Source organism: Thalassophryne amazonica, chromosome 4, assembly GCF_902500255.1.
Source record: "Thalassophryne amazonica chromosome 4, fThaAma1.1, whole genome shotgun sequence".
NCBI classification, from domain to species: domain Eukaryota; kingdom Metazoa; phylum Chordata; class Actinopteri; order Batrachoidiformes; family Batrachoididae; genus Thalassophryne; species Thalassophryne amazonica.
The window spans coordinates 79,608,688-79,630,541 of NC_047106.1; the positions used below are offsets into that span (position 1 = coordinate 79,608,688).

The following is a 21,854-nucleotide window of genomic DNA, read 5'->3' on the forward strand; positions in this document are numbered from 1 at the left end:
AATGATTTGCAAATCCTCTTCAACTTATATTCAATTGAATACACCACAAAGACCAGATATTTAATGTTCAAACTGATAAACGTTATATATATATATATATATATATATATATATATATATATATATATATATATATTTGACTAGTGTAATATGTGGTTGTGTGTGAGGTTGATTTATGATCAGTTCTTTCCAAAACTGAAGTGTTTTATCTTTGACTCTTCCAGCATGTTTAATACTTATTGGCTCCAAAATGTTTGAGTTAAGTAGTTGACCTTTCAAGGTTACCCAAGTTCAAAGGTCATGTGGCCAATAGAAAAGTGATGTACGATTTTAGAATTGGCATTTAATGGCAGCAATTGCTGTATCTTTAACTAGGTCCACAGAATAGCCTTTCTAAATATCCCCTATATAAGCTCAGATTTTGACCTTGGCCTGTGACTTTTAATTATTTTTTTTTTCTATAAATCAGATCACTTCCTCCTGCGATAGACTGGCAGCCTGTCCAAAGTGTACCCCACCTCTCACCCAGTAACTGCTGGAACAGGCTCCAGTTCCCCCTTGACCCTTAATTGGAATAAGCGGATGTATAGAAAATGAATGAATGAATGAAATTACTTCCTCCTCTGCAGATACTCAGTCATTCTACCACAGTTAGCCAAAATTACATAAAACTCTTCAAATTGTTTTATTTTGTTTATACATAACCAAAAATAATACTCCCCACATGTGCGACCAGATGAGGGTGATTTCATTTTAAATCAATTTTCAGGCCTATCAATAAACAAAACCAAAACGTTTTTTTTCTTTTCCTTCAAATGTAAACCAGCTGTCTCTTGCCACCTCCCCTCTCGTCTTCCTTAACATATCGTTTGGGCGTGTCACACAAAGTAAAGAACATCTCGTGGGTGTGTCTCACAGGTCACGCAGTCCAAATATGGTCTTCCACTTCATATGTTATAGAAGTGTAAAAAGCTGTTTCAGGTCTAAATTTGACTTTTGTCAGGACCATTTCTAGTGGCATTGTATAAGGAAGTCTGGAGTGGCAGAGAAGTATGTTAGGGTAGTGCAGGACATGTACAAGAATAGTGTGACAGCGGTGAGATGCGCAGTCGGAATGACAGACTCATTCAAGGTGGAGGTGGGATTACACCAAGGATCAGCTCTGAGTCCTTTCTTGTTTGCAGTGGTGATGGACAGGTTGACAGATGAGATCAGACAGGAGTCCCCATGGACTATGATGTTTGCAGATGACATTGTGATCTGTAGTGAGAGTAGAGAGCAAGTTGAGTCTAGTCTGGAGAAGTGGAGATATGCTTTGGAGAGAAGGGGAATGAAAGTCAGTAGAAGCAAGACTGAGTACATGTGTGTGAATGAGAGGGAGCCCAGTGGAATAGTGCAGTTACAAGGAGTAGAAGTGGTGAAAGTAGATGAGTTTAAATATTTGGGGTCAACTGTTCAAAGTAATGGAGAGTGTGGTAAAGAGGTGAAGAAGAGAGTGCAGGCAGGGTGGAGTGGGTGGAGAAAGGTGGCAGGAGTGATTTGTGACCGAAGAATATCAGCAAGAGTGAAGGGGAAAGTTTACAAAATAGTAGTGAGACCAGTTATGTTGTATGGTTTAGAGACAGTGGCAGTAACAAAAAGACAGGAGGCAGAGCTGGAGATGGCAGAGCTGAAGATGATGAGATTCTCTTTGGGAGTGACAAGAATGGACAAGATTAGGAATGAACATATCAAAGGGACAGCTCAGGTGGGACGGTTTGGAGACAAAGTCAGAGAGGCGAGATTGAGATGGTTTGGACATGTGCAGAGGAGGGACCCAGGGTATATAGGGAGAAGGATGCTGAGGATGGAGCCACCAGGCAGGAGGAGAAGAGGGAGAGCAAAGAGGAGGTTCATGGATGTGCTGAGAGAGGACATGCAGGTGGTTGGTGTGACAGAGGAAGATACAGAGGACAGGGTGAGATGGAAACGATTGATCTGCTGTGGCGACCCCTAACGGGAACAGCCGAAAGACAAAGAAGAAGAAGATTTCTATACACATACTCATAGAATTGAGGGTCTTCATCCTTGTGTAAATTGCACTGCAGCTCTAACTGAAAACTGTGGTTAAAAATGGAATTTTACCCCAAATTTTAGAAGGAACGTGCAAAACCACCACACTCATCACCTGATGAACATTTCAATTTTAGGAACTGTCACCTGAATCAAGCATCAAAATACAGGAGACAAGTTAGATTTATTTTTAATGAAATTACATTATCAACAAGCAGTCATGCTTCACCTTCGTGAATCACATCCAGTGTACTGCCTCAGTGCATGATGCTACGTACATGTGGTTTTTAAAATCAAGACAAATATACAAATAAGGGAAACCAAGATAAAGCTTGAAATTTTGCAGGACTAGAATGTTGGGTTTTCTTCTTTCTTGTCAAAAATGAGTCTGTTTTGCACACTTGATGTCTTTTTTGCTGTCTAAAGCAAGCGGAGTCCCTATAGCTTTATGACATCACAGCACTCTCATCATTGAAACTGATCTATTCAACTTATATGTTTATATCTTTATTTATTTGTAAGGAACACTGTTTATTTAATAAACTTTAAAAATGCATAAGTTATATATTCTTTTTCTATAGCCATTTATGCCAGTTAAGGGTACAGGGGAGCTGGAGCCCATCCCAGCGGTCATTGGTCAGGAGGCAGGGTACATCCTGGACAGGACACCCATCTGTAGCAGGACCAGATATAAACAGACAAACTCATTCAGACTTATGGGCAATTTAGAGTCACCAATTCACCTACCTCGCATGTCTTTGGAAGTGGGAGGAAGCCAGAGCACCCAGACAGAATCCACACAAAGACAACACGCAACCTCCTCACAGAAAGGACCAGGTGGGAAGTGATCCCAGGACCTTCTTGCTGTGAGGAAACAGTGCTAACCACTAATCCACCATGCTGCACATGCATACGTCAGCCAGCGTTACTAAACTAAGAAGCAAATTTTCATCAATAGAAAATCACAATAAAATGCTTCAAATTGGAATTAACATTGTACAATAACACCATATATATATATATATATATATATATATATATATATATATATATATATATATATATATATATATATATATATATATATACACACACACACACACACACACACAAATCGATGTTGAGCAATATAAAATATACTATTTTCTAGAGTTAAAGTTGCACCTGTCAAAAAATGCCTCAAAAAAATCATACTTCATGCTTAAAATCACACAGAAAAAGTCATACTTTTTTCTGTATTATCAGCTGTTTAATTTGGGATTTTTGTACATTGTTGTGGTGTACTTGATTATTGTCATTTATTCTTTTAAGAGTTTAGTTTGTTTCGTGTGTTGCTTCTTGGGAAAGCCTTATATAAATAGTTATAATACTAATTATTATTATTAATAACAAGGCAAAGGTGGTGGCCAGGTGGTCAGTGCACTTGGTTTCAGTGCTGAAGGTTCACGGTTCAAACCCCCAACCCTTCCACATTTCTCCATGTAATGTGGAGTTGCTTCAGGAAAGGCACCCAGCATAAAACTTATGCCTATTCATCATGCAGATCCACCTCAGATTTGCTGTGGTGAACAGCCAAAGGGTCTTACTTTTTTATTATTATTAATAACAAATGCATGATTCTCTCAGAATGAAAATTAAACTGGAGTATAAGTGACAGGACCTCCATAACTAGTTAAAAAACAAAACCCTGCACTTTTTACTCTGCAAAATACAGTAAATAAAGTTGTCTGTGTTCATCCTAAAAAAAATACCAGAAAAATGCACATTACAATGACAAGGGCCACTGCAGCTTTGTCACCCTCCAATGGCTGTGTGGCCCTGTGATTTGAGAGTTACTTTTAAAGCATCTTGTTGCTACATAAGCAACATTAACTTCAGTGCTCGTCTTTGACACAAAATTTGTCACGGCATCTGTCTTCTTTTTGTGATTGTCTGAGATAGATGAATAAACTGCGTCCTGGCTCTCTCCTTGCGCCCCATAAGGAGACTGAAGTGTTTTCTTTATTGGGATGCTCTTTGCATACATCACATCTTGTTCCAGTGATGATGCTCCTCTGCACAAAATTGATGGAGGCTATGGACATGTGGTTTGATTTCAGTGCTTTAACCAAAAACTGATATTTGGAAAGTGACGAGCATAAGGCTCTGGTGTGTGCGGACATGTGTTTGAGGTGCAGGCTCTGGCCGACCTGTCAGAGACAGAAACCAACAGTGTCAAAACAAAAGGAGCGGCTGCTAATTCAGAAAACACACCAAGTCTGCTTCTCACAAGCCACAGAATTTGTCAAGAAATCATCTCTCTCTCTCTCTCTCTCTCTCTCCCCGTCGGAATGCCTGGCTGACCCCCGGCAAATGAAAATAATCCAAAGTAATTAGAAGTGAGCCGGTCTGGTCCTGAGAGCCCCCGGGCGGCCGGGTAAACATGGCGGAGGGGCCAGGAGGGGCCAGTGGAAGGGGAGGGGCCCTGCTGACCTTGTCCACATAAAGCAGTGATTTATGAAGTGCAGGGCGCAGCAGCAGGCTTCTGTCTTCTGCTGCACAACCAAATTACTGAGGTGGAGATTAACACGCCGCTCACAACGGGCTTATTTCCAGACCCAGAGAAATGTCTTATTTCCATTTTCCACTTTCGTTTCCTCTTCTGTGTTTTAATGCTAATTGGGTGACATCCACACATTGTGGGGTAGTGTGCAGCAAAATCTCAACTAATGAGAAGGGATCCTATTCATTAAATAAGTTACAAAGTGAGTTTTTACCACATGAGTGAATTTCACATTTATCCAAAATATTACTGCACAGGGGGCGTGTGCATGTAAAGTCATGATGGGGACTTAATGCAGCTTTTGGCCTTCTCCACAGGAGGTCTCACTGACAGCGGTGGAACTACTTTTTGCAGATTTGGCTGCAATTTTTTTTTTCTTTTTTTGCACTAAACAGGCCTTGACTGGGTTTTAGCATTTGCAGCCTTTCAGATGTAGCTCTGTGCAACCCACACTGAAAAAACAACCAACTTAAAATGTTGTTTCAATTGGTAACACCTGAATAAATTAAGTTGTTTGAACTTAAGTTAGTAACTTACTAACTTAAGTTCAAACAACTTAATTCATTTAGATGTTACCAATTGAAACAATTAATTTTAGTTGGTTCAACTAGTCTCTTTTTTCAGTGCACATGGGAATCCCCTCCTTTTTTGGGGGGGGGGGGCGGGAATCTTATCCTCTGCACTTGCAGAAATGCAGAATCCAATTTGAGAGATGGCTGCAAAGTTACTCAATGATAAGAACCAAAAACCAAGAAAAAAGACTGATTTTTTTTATTGCATTTGTCTATGAATTAGTTGTAGTTTTGGTATGCTTGAACTCCTAAAACAATCAAGAAAGCCGCAAGCAAAATAAGCACAGGCCCATTTAACCTCCTTTAAAGATTTTCACAGCAGCTTTAAAGTCTCCGCACTAAACATTACCCAGAGTCCCTTAAATACAAAAAAAAAAAAAATTTAAAAATGCCATGCTACATGATATAGTCAGAACACACATACCCTGCAGCCTGCGTGTGTCGTAATCTGTTGATAAACAGCTTTTCCACACCACTGTTTAGTATGTCCCAATCATTATGACAAAGGCATGGCATAATTCTGATAAAACACATCTATTTCATCTCAGCACATCAGAATGCTCTTTATGGTGCTCAAATAAATAGAAATGAGTGCCGCGCCTTGTGCTTTATTAAGAGCACAACCAAATGTTTTAAATCCACCACTATCCGACTTTCAGGGCAGATTATTGCTGCTGGTTCAAAGTGACTACATAGTGCAAAAGTCTTGGGCAAGGTTCCGATTGTGTTTTTTGATGCGCATTGTATACACTGCTGTACATAATGTTTTAAGCACCCTGTTTAAATGTGGTTTTTGACATGTTTGCATATATTTGCCGCATGCCCGGCAATGTGCAAAATTTTAAGCACCCTGCATGAATACATTTTTTGACATACATGTGTAAGTTCATCTTGTATAGTGCTATGCAAAGATTTTAAGCACGCTCAATAAATGGGGCTTTTCAACCCAATCTCACACCAACTTCATTATAGCATCACAAAAAGTGATTAAATATTAGTTTTGATACTGTCATTAAAATATAGTAGATTTTCATCTGGGCTGGGCTTTTCCATGCAAGTGCAGATGTACATTGTATACAATGTTGTGCTAAGTTTTTAAGCACTCTACATAAATGTGCTTTTTTAGATTTGTACATGTGCATCATTTACATTGCAGTGCAAAATGTTTTAAAACTGTATGTGAATGTGTTTTTGACACACTTGTGTATACTGTATGTGCAATGTGTACACAATTTCTCTGCAAAATTTTCAAGCACACTCCTACATAAGTGTGGTTTTCGACATGCATCATTTACAGTCAAACTAAGTCCCTTTGGAAGTTGGGATGCTCCCTTGTTTTCAATTATGGTCACCACAGCACACCCAAAGTGGCTCTGCATGTTGATTTGGCACAATTTTTATGCTGGATGCCCTATCTGACACAACTTCACAACACACACAAAAATACCCCATTGGACCCCATCAATGCTGCATGTGTCATCTACAGTGCTGTGCAAAATCTTAATTAGTTTGTATTTTTACAGCCCAATGCATGATTCCACAAAGACAAGAAGTGGGTGATAATAATTAATGAAGAATACCCTGATCAAAATTATGCTCCTTTAAAATCATAGAATAGTTTATCTAATATGATTGTTTTAAAAGTTTTGAAAGTTTGCAAGGTGTATTTGAAGACTATAGTGATATTTATTTTAATTTTTAATGCTGAGTGCTCTTTTTTGCAAAATCATTTTATATTTACAGGTTTTAGCATCTTTTCTGCATAATTGTTTTTGTTTATTTATAATGCATAGGGTTACTACATTACTACAGAATAAAGACAATATAAAGCTGAATATTTAATGTAGCAATGTGCCACAGTTTTGTGTTGTACGTCACACAGAAGAGAGAGAGAGAGAGAGAGAGAGAGAGAGAGAGAGAGAGAGAGAGAGAGGAGAGAGAGAGAGAGAGAGAGAGAGAGAGAGAGAGAGAGAGAGAGAGAGAGAGAGAGAGAATCCTCAAACTTCGAAGTCAAACTTGGAGCACAGAGAGTGTGCAGCAGTCAACTTTCCATTTTTGTTCAGGCTGTACTTCCACTCAGAGGCAAAATATGTGCAGCTTATTTCTGCAACATTTCTAAAGTCAAGACTTACCAAATGCATATATTATACAAACATTTTGAGGTTTATGTTCGAAAGTGCTCGTACTGAATCCGATATCTTATTTCAAGTTCAACTTGAACCATTTTGAAGTAGTTAGTCCAGTTGAGCGCGCCATCTCCTGGCGGGGGGGAGAAGCGCAGCGTCTCCACGTGTGGATGCGGCGCTGTTGCCCCACGCTTTGCCTCCCACTCTCAGTCCGTTTATCCTCTTTCTTCCCCTTGTGTTTCAGAGGAATTCAGACCTCTCTATCAGGATCTTCAGACCCGGAGAGGCCGCGCAGCAATCACTTTCCCAGATTACTTGTATTTAATACACAATGCATCATAAAACAAATCCCTCATCCTGACAGGAAGAAAATAGAACAGCTCATTCGACTTGAGCTTTCCCAATTTATGGCTAAATTAAAAAGGCTTCCAACAATGGACAAGTCGAGGAGAGGCAGGAAATCAATGACCGCGCGGCCCGGGGTCTGTCCTGGGTTCTCAGGGAGCAGGGAGACGATGGGAATCGGTGGCGGGGTCCTGCCTTATTTACACATGATTTTTTCCTGTCCTTCCTGCGCATTTGCTCCGCGATTTGGTAAAACAATGGGTATTATCTGGGATGGAAGGTCAATGTCACCGTGTGAGGCGTTATCCATCATCATCAGGCCTGTCCTCCGCCGCTTTATGAGCCCTAATAAAGTCTGATCACAGACAAGCAGGACGTTTCGTTATTCTGTCCCACGCTCTGACTGCTCAGAATAACACTTTTGGATCGAAATGCTTAAAAAAAATAAAACAAATGAAGCACAAAAAAAGGCTTTGTCGATGTTTTGTGCCGTGCGTAAAGCAGGTGCGCGTATAGGCCAAGTCCAAAAGAAATATTCCGGATTTTTGTTTAAGCAATTGTTTTCATTTTGCAGTCGATTATGGCGCAACTAAATGCGCAGTTCTGGTTAAATGAGAGTTTGGTTGAGTTAAAAAAAAAAAAAGAAAATCCTGTTAGGCAGATTTTGTCCGTGAACTCCCCTTCCCCTCCTTTCCCCCACAGGTTCATTTTAGTAAGTTGTTCCATTTATTGAACACTTTTCAGGAAAGTTTTGGTTATTTTTTTTCCCTCGTTTAAATAATTACAACAAATGAGGGAAAAACAGGGTGGATCATCAGGTTAGTGATGTCATAAAAATTGTTCGACGTGTGAAAACGTCGGCTTCGTTAAAACGTGTGGCGCGTTTGTTTGCGCTCCGTCCGTCCCGTCAGAAGAACCCCCATCCCGACCTCTCCGTGACCCCGCTCACCTTCTCCAACCCCGCGGGCCCCTGTCACTTTAAAATTTAGTGCGGAGAGGAGCCGTTTCTGACCGCGGGACACGGCGCAAAAAAAAAAAAAGGAACAAAAAAAAAAAGGAAGCTGCCCCGCGCTGCGCCGGTCGCGTCTCTGCGGGCTGCTGCGGCTGGAAGCGCGCGATTCTCCTTTAAGAGACAAAACATAAAAAGAGAAAGCGCGTGGGATGCTCGACACCCCCCTACTCACCCCTTCACCCCCGCCCCCTTTCCCCAACGTGTCCGCTATCATACAGACAGAAACATCCCGATCACAGACGAAGGGGGGCAGAGAGAGAGAAAAATGAAAAGCTGAGCGGCTGCCGGGGGACACCTGGGCGCGTCAGGACAGGAGGGGTGACACGAGAGAAGCGCGCGCGCTGGCAAGTTGGGAAAAAGTTGATCTACCGGAGAGGACACGCGCTGTCTGCAGGACACGCACGCCGTGTCCCCGCCGAGCGGATTTACAGCCACCGACACCCGCGCGGCTGCGTGACCGACGGGAAGGTGTGCGCGCACGGGCGAAGACGTCCACGCGCCCTGCGGCTTAGGACACCGAACAACAACAACAACAAAAACAACAACAACGACGACACCGGCGCTTTCACCATGCCAAAAAAGCGGACGCGCCGTGTTCCGCGCGCAGTTTACTTTCAGTGATTGTTGAGGAGAAAAGTTTTTGGACTGTTCTTTTTTCTTTTCTTTCTTTCTTTTTTTGTGTGTGTGTGTGTAGAAGTGGACTTTTTCACTTTTCCCCCCAGAGGTTTTATCTTTCTCACGCCGGTGCCAAATAGATTTAACGGTAAGAAAAAGCAGATGTTAAGAATTTGGAACATAACGTTTGTTTTCGAACTAATTCCAGAAAATGAAAAAAAAAAATTCTGTTCGTAGACTTTAAGATATTTTTTAAAATGATGGATTTTTAGATTTGGTGTTGGGACAAAAGGCTTTATACAACCAAAATATGTATTTATTCATTGGCAACAAAGACACGTTGTGACCTTGATCAAAACTCAGTTATTTTTATATTTATCACCTCTAACGGTTTAGTTTGTTTTTAAGTGAAGTTAACGATTTACATAAAATAGACGTTAATTTTTCAGACAAAAAAAAGCGTCATATAGCTTTTATAAAAACGGTTTAAACGACACAATTCGTTTACTTTTATAGATTAATTGGGCCTAGACTGTGATAACACCGTGCATATAATAATAATAATAATTATTATTATTAGTATTATTATTATTATTATTATTATTATTATTATCGTCGTCGTTGTTGTTGTCCGTGCATTGATCATTTGTTAATGCATTCGTTAAAGCCACATTTAAAGAAACTATTTAAAACGTCAACAGAAATCACAAATTGGTAGCACAGCTTAAAATTCGTTTTTAATTAAAATATAAATACATCTTGATAACTTAAAATTATACAAAAGCAGCAAATATTGTATTTTATATTTTGCTATCTCAATTTTACTTTTTAAAATAATGTGTTTGATTGATTAATTTATATTAGAGCTCCTTTGTAGTTTTAGTCCTTATTATTATTATCCATAAATTAAAATCAAAAATATTTATGCTTTTTCTGAAATAGAAAAATGTTCTATGGGATATACATTAAAAATCTCATTTATTTCATTTTATTGTCATTATTATGCAATACTACATTGGGTGCAGAAATTTCTGTTGAAATATCTATTTAAAAATTCTGTGTTTGCCATAAACAGCTGAATGTCTAATAATGTATTCGATGCTGAAGGCCTGTCTTCTTATTTCTCTCTAGGGGTCTGTGGTTACTCAGTGTCTGGACACAGTAACCTGGACTGATACAGATGAAAGTCTAACTGGTGTGTGTGTGTGTGTGTGTGTGTGTGTGTGTGTGTGTGTGTGTGTGTGTGTGTGTGTGTGTGTGTGTGTGTGTGTGTGTGTGTGTGTGTGTGTGTGTGTGTGTGTGTGTGTGTGTGTGTGTGTGTGTGTGTGTGTGTGTGTCACTCTGCAGATCTTGGATGGGTCAGGCCATGTAAAATTCTGCGCTGATGCCAGCAGACCAGATATCAGGACCTGGCTGAAGCACATCCAGGTTGCCCCTGCGACTGAGCAGCACAACGTGACAGCGTGCCAAATAGATGATCAGGTGGGTGGGCACACCTGCAGGAAAACATCTGTGAAATGCAAGTTGAATGTGATCTGAGAGAGAAGCACATGTGGATTTTGAACTCCAAAATGGTGATTTGGGAATTGTTCTGGATCTCGATAAAGCAACTGCAACTAAAAGTCAGTCAGATATTTGAAACGACACTCAGTCGTGGTTATTCCCCCCCCCGCTCTGATGCCAGAAGGCTTCCCCTTATTTTCCGACGACTGTCCCGTCTGTTGTGTTAAAAGGTGTTATGGTGATCTAAGTCAGATTGTCCCGGGAGAGGCGGGCCCACCCTGCCTTCGGTGCACGCACGCAGAGCGCTCCCCACCAAGCAGACTTCTCACTATCTGCCTGTTTTCTTTTTGTAATTGTGCGCTGGCTTCTGCCCTGCAAAGACCACAGGGACTGATCAGAGGCGGCCTGCCGGCGTGATAGTTCCACTCACATCCCAGTCACGCTTGTGATATAAACACTCAGATATGCCAAGAATGCCGCGGTGCTTTGCTCTTCACCTGGCCGTACACACAGATGTGCACACACGAGGGCCTGATCGTCTCACTGCCATCCTCCCCTCCAACACACAAACACGCAAAACAACAGGCTAAACTCTGTCTGACACGCACGTGCAGCATTCCATAACTTGACTCGATTTTTTTCAAAAGGTAGTGCAGCTTGAGTGTGTGTCATCACTTCTCATCGGTGGTCCATCTAGATTACTTGTTGAACGTCACCTGTGGAAATTCACCCATAACAGATTCTGATGTGCAGGAAGAACACGGCAGCACGAGGACCCACATTATATCATGAAATTTTTATGTTGATTCAAGCATTAACTAGTGGAATAACTTAGAAATTTTCAAGAACAAATGTGCATTCTCGTAAGGAAAAGTTTAAGATTGTCAAATTACCTCAACCAAACTCCCATGATTTCTTAGTAGAGGCAAGTAGATGCAAGTCTGATGGTGCCACAGAAATTCTGTAATTATTCCACAGCGTGAAGTAATTGAGATCTCCCTGGAGCACATGCCAATCAGTCACAGATTACTTCTCCAGTCATGGCCTTTACCAGTTTAAGAAGCTGGTGGACTGAGACCATGCAAATTAAGTGTCTTGTCAAAGGACAAGCTATATATATATATATATATATATATATATATATATTTATAGCTGAAACTGCTCCAAAATGATGTGTTTCATGGGCAGGCAGTTTGTAGGCTTTAGAGGTGTTTATTAGCAGAAACTGAATTTACCATTAGAGACCTTCTTTTCATGAGTGTTTAAGTACGTGTGACATTGAACTGATGCGTTTTCATCAACTTAGAATGAGCCCTTCATACAAGGCTGTGATTGAAAAGTTTTGATTCTGACCCCAAAAAAGTAGGGTGTGGTTCTCCATCTAATGCATTCTGAGAAACAACATTTCCCAACAAGGAGTGAAGTTTTGACTCACAAGACAATGTTGAGAAATGTTGGTGTGAGAGCAGATCCCCTCATGGAGGCTACCATAATGCACCAAATATGTTGGTACAGTAATCCAAAAGGGACGTACAGTATATCTGAAAAGTATTCACAGCACTTCACTTTTTCCACATTTTGTTATGTTATAGCTTTATTCCAAGATGGAGTAAATTCATTTTCCATCGAAATTGTACTCATAACATCCCATAATGACAGCATGAAAAAAGTTTTTGTGGAAATTTTTGTAAATTTATTTTTAAAAAATGAAGAAATCACATATACTTAAGTATTCACGCCCTTTGATCAATACTTTCTTGATGCACCTTTAGCAGCAATTACAGCCTCAATTCTTTTTGAATATGATGCCACAAGCTTGGTGCACCTATCTTTGGGCAGTTTTGCCCATTCCTCTTTGCAGCACCTCTCAAGCTCCATCAGGTTGGATGGGGAGGGGCGTTAGTGCACAGCCATTTTCAGATCTGTCCAGAGATGTTCAGTCGGATTCAGGTCTGGGCTCTGGCTGGGCCACTCAAGGACATTCACAGAGTTGTCCTGAAGCCACTCCTTTGATATCTTGGCTGTGTGCTGAGGGTCATTGTCCTGCTGAAACATGAAGCATCACCCCAGTCTGAGGTCAAGAGCGCTCTGGAGCAGGTTTTCATCCTGGATGTCTCTGTATATTGTTGCATTCATCTTTCCCTCCATCCTGACTAGTCTCCCAGTTCCTGTTGCTGAAAAACATTCCCACAGCATGATGCTGCCACCACCATGCTTCACTATAGGGATGGTGCCTAGTTTCCTCCAAACATGACTCCTGGCATCCACGCCAAAGAGTTCAATCTTTGTCTCATCGGAACAGAGAATTTTCTTTCTCATGGTCTGAGAGTCCTTCAGGTGCCTTTAGGCAAACTCCAGGTGCTCTGCCATGTGCCTTTTACTAAGGAGTGGCTTCTGTCTGTCCACTCTACCATACAAGCCTGATTGGTAGATTGCTGCACAGATGGTTGTCCTTGTGGTGGGTTCTTCTCTCTCCACAGAGGAATGCTGGAGCTCTGACAGAGTAACCATCGGGTTCTTGGTCACCTCTCTGACTAAGGTCCTTTCTCTCCCGATCGCTCAGTTTAGATGGTTGGCCAGCTCTAGGAAGAGTCCTGGTGGATCCGAACTTCTTCCATTTACAGATGATGGAGGCCACTGTGCTCATTGGGACCTTCAAAGCATCAGAAATGCTTCTGTAGCCTTCTCCAGATTTGTGCATTGAGACAATCCCATCTCAGAAGTCTACAGACAGTTCCTTTGACTTCATTCTTGGTTGACTCCAATTAAGCTGTTGAAACAGCTCAAGGATGATCAGTGGAAACAGGATGCTCTTGAGCTCAATTTTGAGCTTCATTGTAAAGACTGTGAATAGTTATGTACATGTGAGACTGTGAATAGTTATGTACATGTGATTTCTTCTTTTTTATGTTTAATACATTTTCAAAAATCTCAAAAAACTTTTTTAACATTGTAATTATGGGGTATTGTGTGTAGAATTTGGAGGGAAAAAAATTAATTTCATCCATTTTGCGGAAAATGTGGAAAAAGTGAAGTACTGTGAGTACTTTCTGGATGCACTGGATGCACATGTACTTACTCCACCTTTCACATTTTGCAGTGCAGCCAGAAGGCCGAAGAAGAAAGAAGATGAGTCAGTGGTTGCCCCGCTGTACACTTTATGCTGGTTGTTAATGCAGGCTAATAAGTTTGAGAATCGTCATACTTAATGTTTATTACAAGAGAAGGCAGTTAAATGAAAAACCAAGACCGATGATGGTATCATGCAGTCAAACAGCCTCGCCATTAGCTCACACTAAATCCTGTAAACTGTAGTTTTAAGAAATGCACTACATCTTGAAAGTTGAACTGTGAGCCCAGAAATGGGAAGCAATATGTCGTCTATTTTTGCATGCTTATTTTATTCTTTCAAAACCCCTCATTTTGCCTGTCTCGCTCCAGCTTTGCTTTCTGATCAGCGACTCTCTCTGCTATCTTAAATTAACAATAAAGCCCCGTTTACACACAGACTGTAAGAGCTCCCGGAAGCGTCCCGGAAGAGTTTTTGGCCGTCTTAAGGATCACACGCCATTGTTAACGCCGGCACTAGGGGGCATGGCTTAGTTCCGGCTTTACCGGGAATCATCGAAAAAATTATTCAACATGTCGAATAATTCCGGGAGCACTCCCGGAGACCTCCCGTGACGACAGTGACAACGCGAACAATGGCGTTTGATACTTTTTAATCGCCGTTTCATCCTGCCGCTTCCTGTAGTGCCGCAGTTCTTGTCACGCCGTGATGACCAATCAGGGACTGAATATGTAGTGACGTGGAGATATCTGGAGTTTGAAGATGTGAACATGTCCTGTGTCTGGTAGCAGCCTGTGAGCAGGACTTATGTCTCTTTTGTCCTTTATTTTACAATCATGACAGTTTTTGGAGCGAGCAGCAGCACCACAGCAGTGTGGAGCGGAGTTTCTTTTTATTTTTATTTTACGTGCGTGCGTGCGCGAATCCTCTTGGAGATTATTTTGCTTATTAGCTACACAGCTGTATAATAAAGCAAATGATGACTGGCTTCTAAACACAATTATGACAGTTTTTTTGGGGGAAAGAGCGAGGAGGAGCCCCGCTGCAAACAGCAGCAGCAGGGAGCGGAGTTTCTTTATTTCTTTCTCCTTTTTACGTGCGCGCGAGCGAATCGTCTGTACAGAATATTTTATTAATTAACTACACAGATGTATAATAAAACAAATGGTGACTGGTTTCTAAACACAATTATGACAGAGTTTTTTGGGGGAAAGAGCGAGGAGGAGCCCCGCTGCGCACGCTCCGCCCCTTTACACCGCGAAAACAGCCGGAACTACCGCGAACTTAGGTCTACGTACTACTCGCCGACGAAACCGTCTATGTGTAACCAAGCCTTTAAGTTACCCAAAATTCATTATCTGGATAACAGCCCCACTCTTGTGATAAAGGCTTTTAGCTTTAGCCACATGACAATGTGCTTTACCATCATGTTTGCAAAAATGCACCTGCAAAGATCAACAGGAAAGATGGTGGTTTGCCGTAATGCACCTCTCGTTTTAGATCAGATATGCAGGATAGAAAAAAAAATCATGTTGCCTTTGGTGATGGTTGTAAGTCGGTTAGGGGAAGTTATGTTGGCTTCATTTATAACCTTGTCCAGTTTGAGCTAATGGCAGAGAACACAGCAACCGAGCCTGGTTTGAAGTCTGCTAGTTATCTGTATGTGATGCAGTTAACTTTCACCAAAACCTCTTGATTTGTCCAAACCGTTTCACATTTTCATACAGAAAATACAGTTAAATGGGTTTTAAAAACTGAAGCACAGATCTGGAGTTGCATCAGGAAGAGTATGTGCCAAATCATTATGTGGACCATAAAAATTGGATGTTCATCCCAGTTCAACTTCTACACTGGATCAGAAGAGATGGAGAAGGATGATCTGCTGTGGCGGCTCTGAAAAAATGGGAGCAGCTATGTATGTTGCCATGTTGATTGTGATGGCATGTCATGTAGCTCAGGCTTGGTAGCTCCCAGTATAAAAATCCAAATGGAAGGCATGTTTATTGTTCTTTTTTTCTGACTTGGAGTTCGGGGTTTGAGATCTGATAACACTGGTCAATGTGATTTTTCTTGCATGGAGTTTTTCTATAGATTTGGGGTAATTTGGGGATGCTGAATCTGAATCTGGTGTTAGTTTTTGCCAATCAATTTGCTTTTGAAGCTGCTTTTGTGTAAGATTAGTGGCGTCAAATTCATGAGTGTATGAGCAGCTTTTGCATAATCCATCAATACAGAAGATGCAGATTGCAAAAAAATATGATGTGACAGAGGAAATCTGAGCTCAGATTTGGATTCAGCATCCTAAAAGTCCATGCAAATTTTTTTTTTTCCTTTGGCCAGTGTAATTAAATCCAGCAAAAACATGGTTGACTCTAGGATGAGCTGTTTGAATTTCAGTATCCCCACATTCAAAATTGAAACTTCTCAGCCTCAGTTTCAAACTGATCTGGTCCTAAAGCACCTCCAATTTACATAGGAGCCATGTGATATTGTTTGTGCACTGCACATAGATAAACTGAGCAAATTTGGGCCCATCATATAACATATACATAGACTGTATTTGTTTTTACCCAAGGCCAAAATATGGCCATTGGATATTGCAAAGACTTTCCGTCCATCCACCTGTCTGTCTGTCCGTCTGTCTGTGGTCAGCATAAGTCCATTCCCATTACTGCCAGGGTTTTCAATTTCACAGGGACCATTCTTGGAAAACAGACCTTGGACAAGTTCAAAGATGGGTAACCTTGATCTATTCTAAGGGGTCAAAAGGTCACATTGTTTCTACACACTCTTTCATTGATTCATACAGCCAAGGGTATTTTAGCATTGCGTTATTCTTGTTAAGTTACATATGCAGTGTGCTTTGGTATATTGCCTTGATTAAAAATTTAGCATTTACTTACAGTGCCCTCAAAAAGTATTGGGCAGCTTTGTATTCCACACATTTTAATTTGATTATTCCATTTAGAATATAAAAAGTAAATCAGGCTTCTCAAGATAAAAAATTCAAAAATTATCTTCCTTGAACTTGAACTCAAAGCAAAGCTCTACAAGTGGATATAAATTAATTAAAAATATAAAAGCCAAGATGATGGGTTGCATAATAATAATAATAATAATAATAATAATAATAATAATAATAATAATAATAATAATAATAATAATAATAATAATAATAGGCCCCTTTGGTATAATACATGTAAATAATCAGTTTTATTGCCAGATTTCTTCAGAAAATTCAGGGGATGGATACATGAACATTTCCAAATCAATGAATGTGTCTTGGACTTTATTTACATATATTATGAAGAAATACAAACATTATGGCACTCTATGGTAAAACTGCATGGAGTAGACAGTTCTCAAAGACTGAGTGACTGTGCAAGAAGAAGAGTGAGGAAAGCCACCAAGACACCCAGAAAACCCAGAACAGGTTATAGATTTCTGTGGCTGTGATTGGAGAAATTGTGCACAGTGCATGTTTTGCATTTTCTATCACCAGTGCTTCCTGATGAAGAGGTATAAAGGAGGATTTTCTTAAAAAAAAAAATAATAACACCTGAGAGTTCAGCTACAATTTTCCAGAAGATACATCTGAGATGTAAGCCAAGATTTGATGATTTTGTGGCAGAAAATATAGAATGATTGTGCGCACGTCTCAACAATGCACTTTGTTTTAATGCTATTCTGGTTTATCTGTTTCTTGTTTCTTCAGCTTCATAAAAACATTGTACAAACCTTGTAACTGTAAGAATGGCCTAAGCAGTGGGCCACGACCTCTGAGTCTGGTCTGCTTGAGGATTCTTCCTCAACATCATCTGAAGGAATTTTTCCTTACCACTGTTGCCTGTGTGCTTGCTCTAGGTTTTGGTAAGGTTAGCACTTACTCACCTTGAGGCAGCTTTGTGATGATTTGGCACTGTGTACATGAAATAAATTGAAAATTGAATTCTTATTATTACTTTTAAACTTTTTTTTTTTTGGTATTTTTAGTTCTATTGTTTGTTCTATCTTTGTGCACTGTATGTTGAAATTATCATGTTCCTAGGCTTTGGGAATGCCTAGGCAAGTACCCTTTTTCTTTCTTTTTCTTTTCTTTATTTATTTCATTCATAAAATAAAAACAAAAACACAAGAGTAATTCCAATTACCAGGTTACCATGAATGAAAAGCTGCAGAAAGAAGTAATAACTTATAACATCTGCCCCCATCATACACAAGAAAATATAACAGTTCCATCAAACGTTACCAGCCATATGGCTTTTTTAAGACACAATACTCATAATGCATAACACCGAGCAGTTTTAAACAGCACTACTCTGAAATTTCATATTTTTTCAACACAGACAATTTCAAGTTCTTTTTAAACACATGTACTGACTTAGAATTTTTTATTTCATTGTCAAGACTGTTCCATAAACCAACACCTCTGACTGAAATACACTTTTCTTTAGTTGTAGTTCCATACCTGGGTTTTACAAAAACTTCAGTTCCTTTCAATTCATATTTAATTTCTCTTTTGGTGAATCTATTTTGTAGATTAATAGGTCATTAGTACATAGTTTTTAAAATATAATACCCTGTAAAACGCAGTGAGTGGCTACGTAAGTTGATAGATAGATAGATAGATAGATAGATAGATAGATAGATAGATAGATAGATAGATAGATAGATAGATAGATAGATAGATAGATAGATAGATAGATAGATAGATAGATAGATAGATAGATAGATAGATAGATAGATAGATAGATAGATAGATAGATAGATAGATAGATAGATAGATAGATAGATAGATAGATAGATAGATAGATAGATAGATAGATAGAGCAGAAGAAGAACTTAATTTTGTTTATATAATATCCTGATGGATTAGGAGTAGGTGTGGTTGGCACTTAATGAGACAGAATGCTTCCATACATAAATGTAAAAAGAAATCAACAAAAACAATTACTTTGTTATTGTGATACAGTGTCTTGTCAAACTAAAATAAAGTGGTCATATACAACCCCTGGCAATAATTATGGAATCACCGGCCTCGGAGGATGTTCATTCAGTTGTTTAATTTTGTAGAAAAAAAGCAGATCACAGACATGACACAAAACTAAAGTCATTTTAAATGGCAACTTTCTGGCTTTAAGAAACACTATAAGAAATCAGGAAAAATAATTGTGGCAGTCAGTAACGGTTACTTTTTTAGACCAAGCAGAGGGAAAAAAATATGGACTCACTCAATTTTGAGGAAAAAATTATGGAATCACCCTGTAAATTTTCATCCCCAAAACTATCACCTGCATCAAATCAGATCTGCTCGTTAGTCTGCATCTAAAAAGGAGTGATCACACCTTGGAGAGCTGTTGCACCAAGTGGACTGACATGAATCATGGCTCCAACACGAGAGATGTCAACTGAAACAAAGGAGAGGATTATCAAACTCTTAAAAGATGGTAAATCGTCACGCAATGTTGCAAAAGATGTTGGTTCACAGTCAGCTGTGTCTAAACTCTGGACCAAGTACAAACAACATGGGAAGGTTGTTAAAGGCAAACATACTGGTAGACCAAGGAAGACATCAAAGCGTCAAGAGAGAAAACCTAAAGCAATATGTCTCAAAATTTGAAAATGCACAACAAAACAAATGAGGAACGAATGGGAGGAAACTGGAGTCAACGTCTGTGACCGAACTGTAAGAAACCGCCTAAAGGAAATGGGATATACATACAAAAAGCTAAACGAAAGCCATCATTAACACCTAAACAGAAAAAAACAAGGTTACAATGGGCTAAGGAAAAGCAGTTGTGGATTGTGGATGACTGTATGAAAGTCATATTCAGTGATGAATCTCGAATCTGCATTGGGCAAGGTGATGATGCTGGAACTTTTGTTTGGTGCCATTCCAATGAGATTTATAAAGATGACTGCCTGAAGAGAACATGTAAATTTCCACAGTCATTGATGATATGGGGCTGCATGTCAGGTAAAGGCACTGGGGAGATGGCTGTCATTACATCATCAATAAATGCACAAGTTTACGTTGATATTTTGGACATTTTTGTTATCCCATCAATTGAAAGAATGTTTGGGGATGATGAAATCATTTTTCAAGATGATAATGCATCTTGCCATAGAGCAAAAACTGTGAAAACATTCCTTGCAAAAAGACACATAGGGTCAATGGAGCCAGATTGATGAAGAGTACTGTTTGTCACTCATTAAGTCCATGCCTCAGAGACTGCAAGCTGTTATAAAAGCCAGAGGTGGTGCAACAAAATACTAGTGATGTGTTGCAGCGTTCTTTTGTTTTTCATGATTCCATAATTTTTTCCTCAGAATTGAGTGATTCCATATTTTTTTCCTCTGCTTGGTCTAAAAAAGTAACCATTACTGACTGCCACAATTTTTTTTTCCTGATTTCTTATAGTGTTTCTTAAAGCCAGAAAGTTGCCATTTGAAATGACTTTAGTTTTGTGTCATGTCTGTGATCTGCTTTTTTTCTACAAAATTAAACAACTGAATGAACATCCTCAGAGGCCAGTGATTCCATAATTTTTGCCAGGGGTTGTATTTACACAACCCAGTGGAAAAGACTATTATCTGAGCTTTACCTTGAAAAAAATAAAGGAGATGTTTGAATGACATATGGCATGAACAGGCTCCATGAAAGAAAGAGAGTCTGCCACACAGAAATATTCGTTTGGAGAAGTAAACCATTATTTTGTGAATGTTTACCAGTGGTTCTGTTTTACAACTCAAATAACTTGGTAACAAGTCCACACAACCCTGCAAAAAGGATTTTGCATGAATGTAGCTGAAACAGACACTTCTTCCTTCTCTGTGTCTCTCAAAACATATGTGTGATTTTTAAAAGAGAAATTAACTCTTTTTTTAAATCAGTTTGTTTCATTTCCAAAGTCTATGTCACCAAGGTCACCATTGTTCACATGCAATAGGCACTTGAAATAGAATTTTCAATGTGTATTTGCACATTTTCCCCAAATTATATTACAACAATAAATAATCAATCCCTCTTTCAGTCAAAATAAAAGGTTTTGCTGGACTTATCTGGCCCTCCAGCCTCCACTTTGAGAGTGCAACTGACACCATCTTTTCATCAAGGAAATAGGTGAATCTTTCCTAAAGCTCTCCCCTTATGAGAGAGAGAGAGACAGAGAGTTTTCCCCTCCATGAGGTGAGACCTGCTGTCAACACAGCGGTTCTGCTCGGGTGGATGTGTAAGGCTCCGACAGGTCACGGACATGGCTATGATGAGGTGATTGTTAAGTACTACACACTGTCACAACACGGCACAATGTGGCGTCTTTAAGCCTTCCGGCCGGCATCGGTGTTATTGAAAACACACAGTAGCGTCTCACAATGCTTGTCTGCACATTTAAAGTGAGCAGATTAAACGGGGTGGTCCTGCAAAGCTGTGACGGCGACTCATTGTGTCACTGGAGCAGCACATGCTTGCACATGTGAATTTGCGCGTGCATGCGCTCTGCAGGACTGGAAGTGTTCACTGCCGTCCAGATGACTCCTGGTTGCTCCTAGTTCTGAGCTGGAAATGATTAAGCACAGCCCATCTGATTCCTGCAGGTTTTTGCTACCACAGTGAAGTGCTGAGTTTGAAGCCAGCATCAGTCGGCTTCTTACAGCCGCACGATGCGACTCATCTCCAGACGTCTGCATGAAGGCCTGACCAAGCTTACCGCTAAATCATCCTCATCAAAATCCACCTTAAATAATTGTTCTCGCACCTCGGCGTGTGCAGAGACAGTTTGAAGTATGACTAGTTTTAATGCAATGTCATGAACTGTGACAACAGGTTCTAGGTGGAACGGTTGTTATTTGGTCCTGGTTCCTTTCAAGCACCAATTTGGTCCCACCACTGTGAGTGTGTAACAGGCCCCCCGTTGCCTTATTTCTGAGCCATTTCTGTTTATCATAAAATTTTATGATCACTCTCAGGAGGGTAAGAGAATGAGAAAGGGATGAATAAGAGTGAGGAGACAGAAAA

At 40.0% G+C, this 21,854-nt stretch overlaps 1 protein-coding gene across 1 annotated transcript in view; it reads left to right on the forward strand.

The window, feature by feature from the left end:
• Positions 1-21,854, forward strand: part of mecom (MDS1 and EVI1 complex locus) — a 523,157-nt gene that overhangs the window by 437,554 nt on the left and 63,749 nt on the right. Inside the window, 1 exon segment of the mRNA XM_034168129.1 lies at positions 10,612-10,746. Within this exon segment, the coding sequence (XP_034024020.1) occupies positions 10,612-10,746 (135 nt within the window).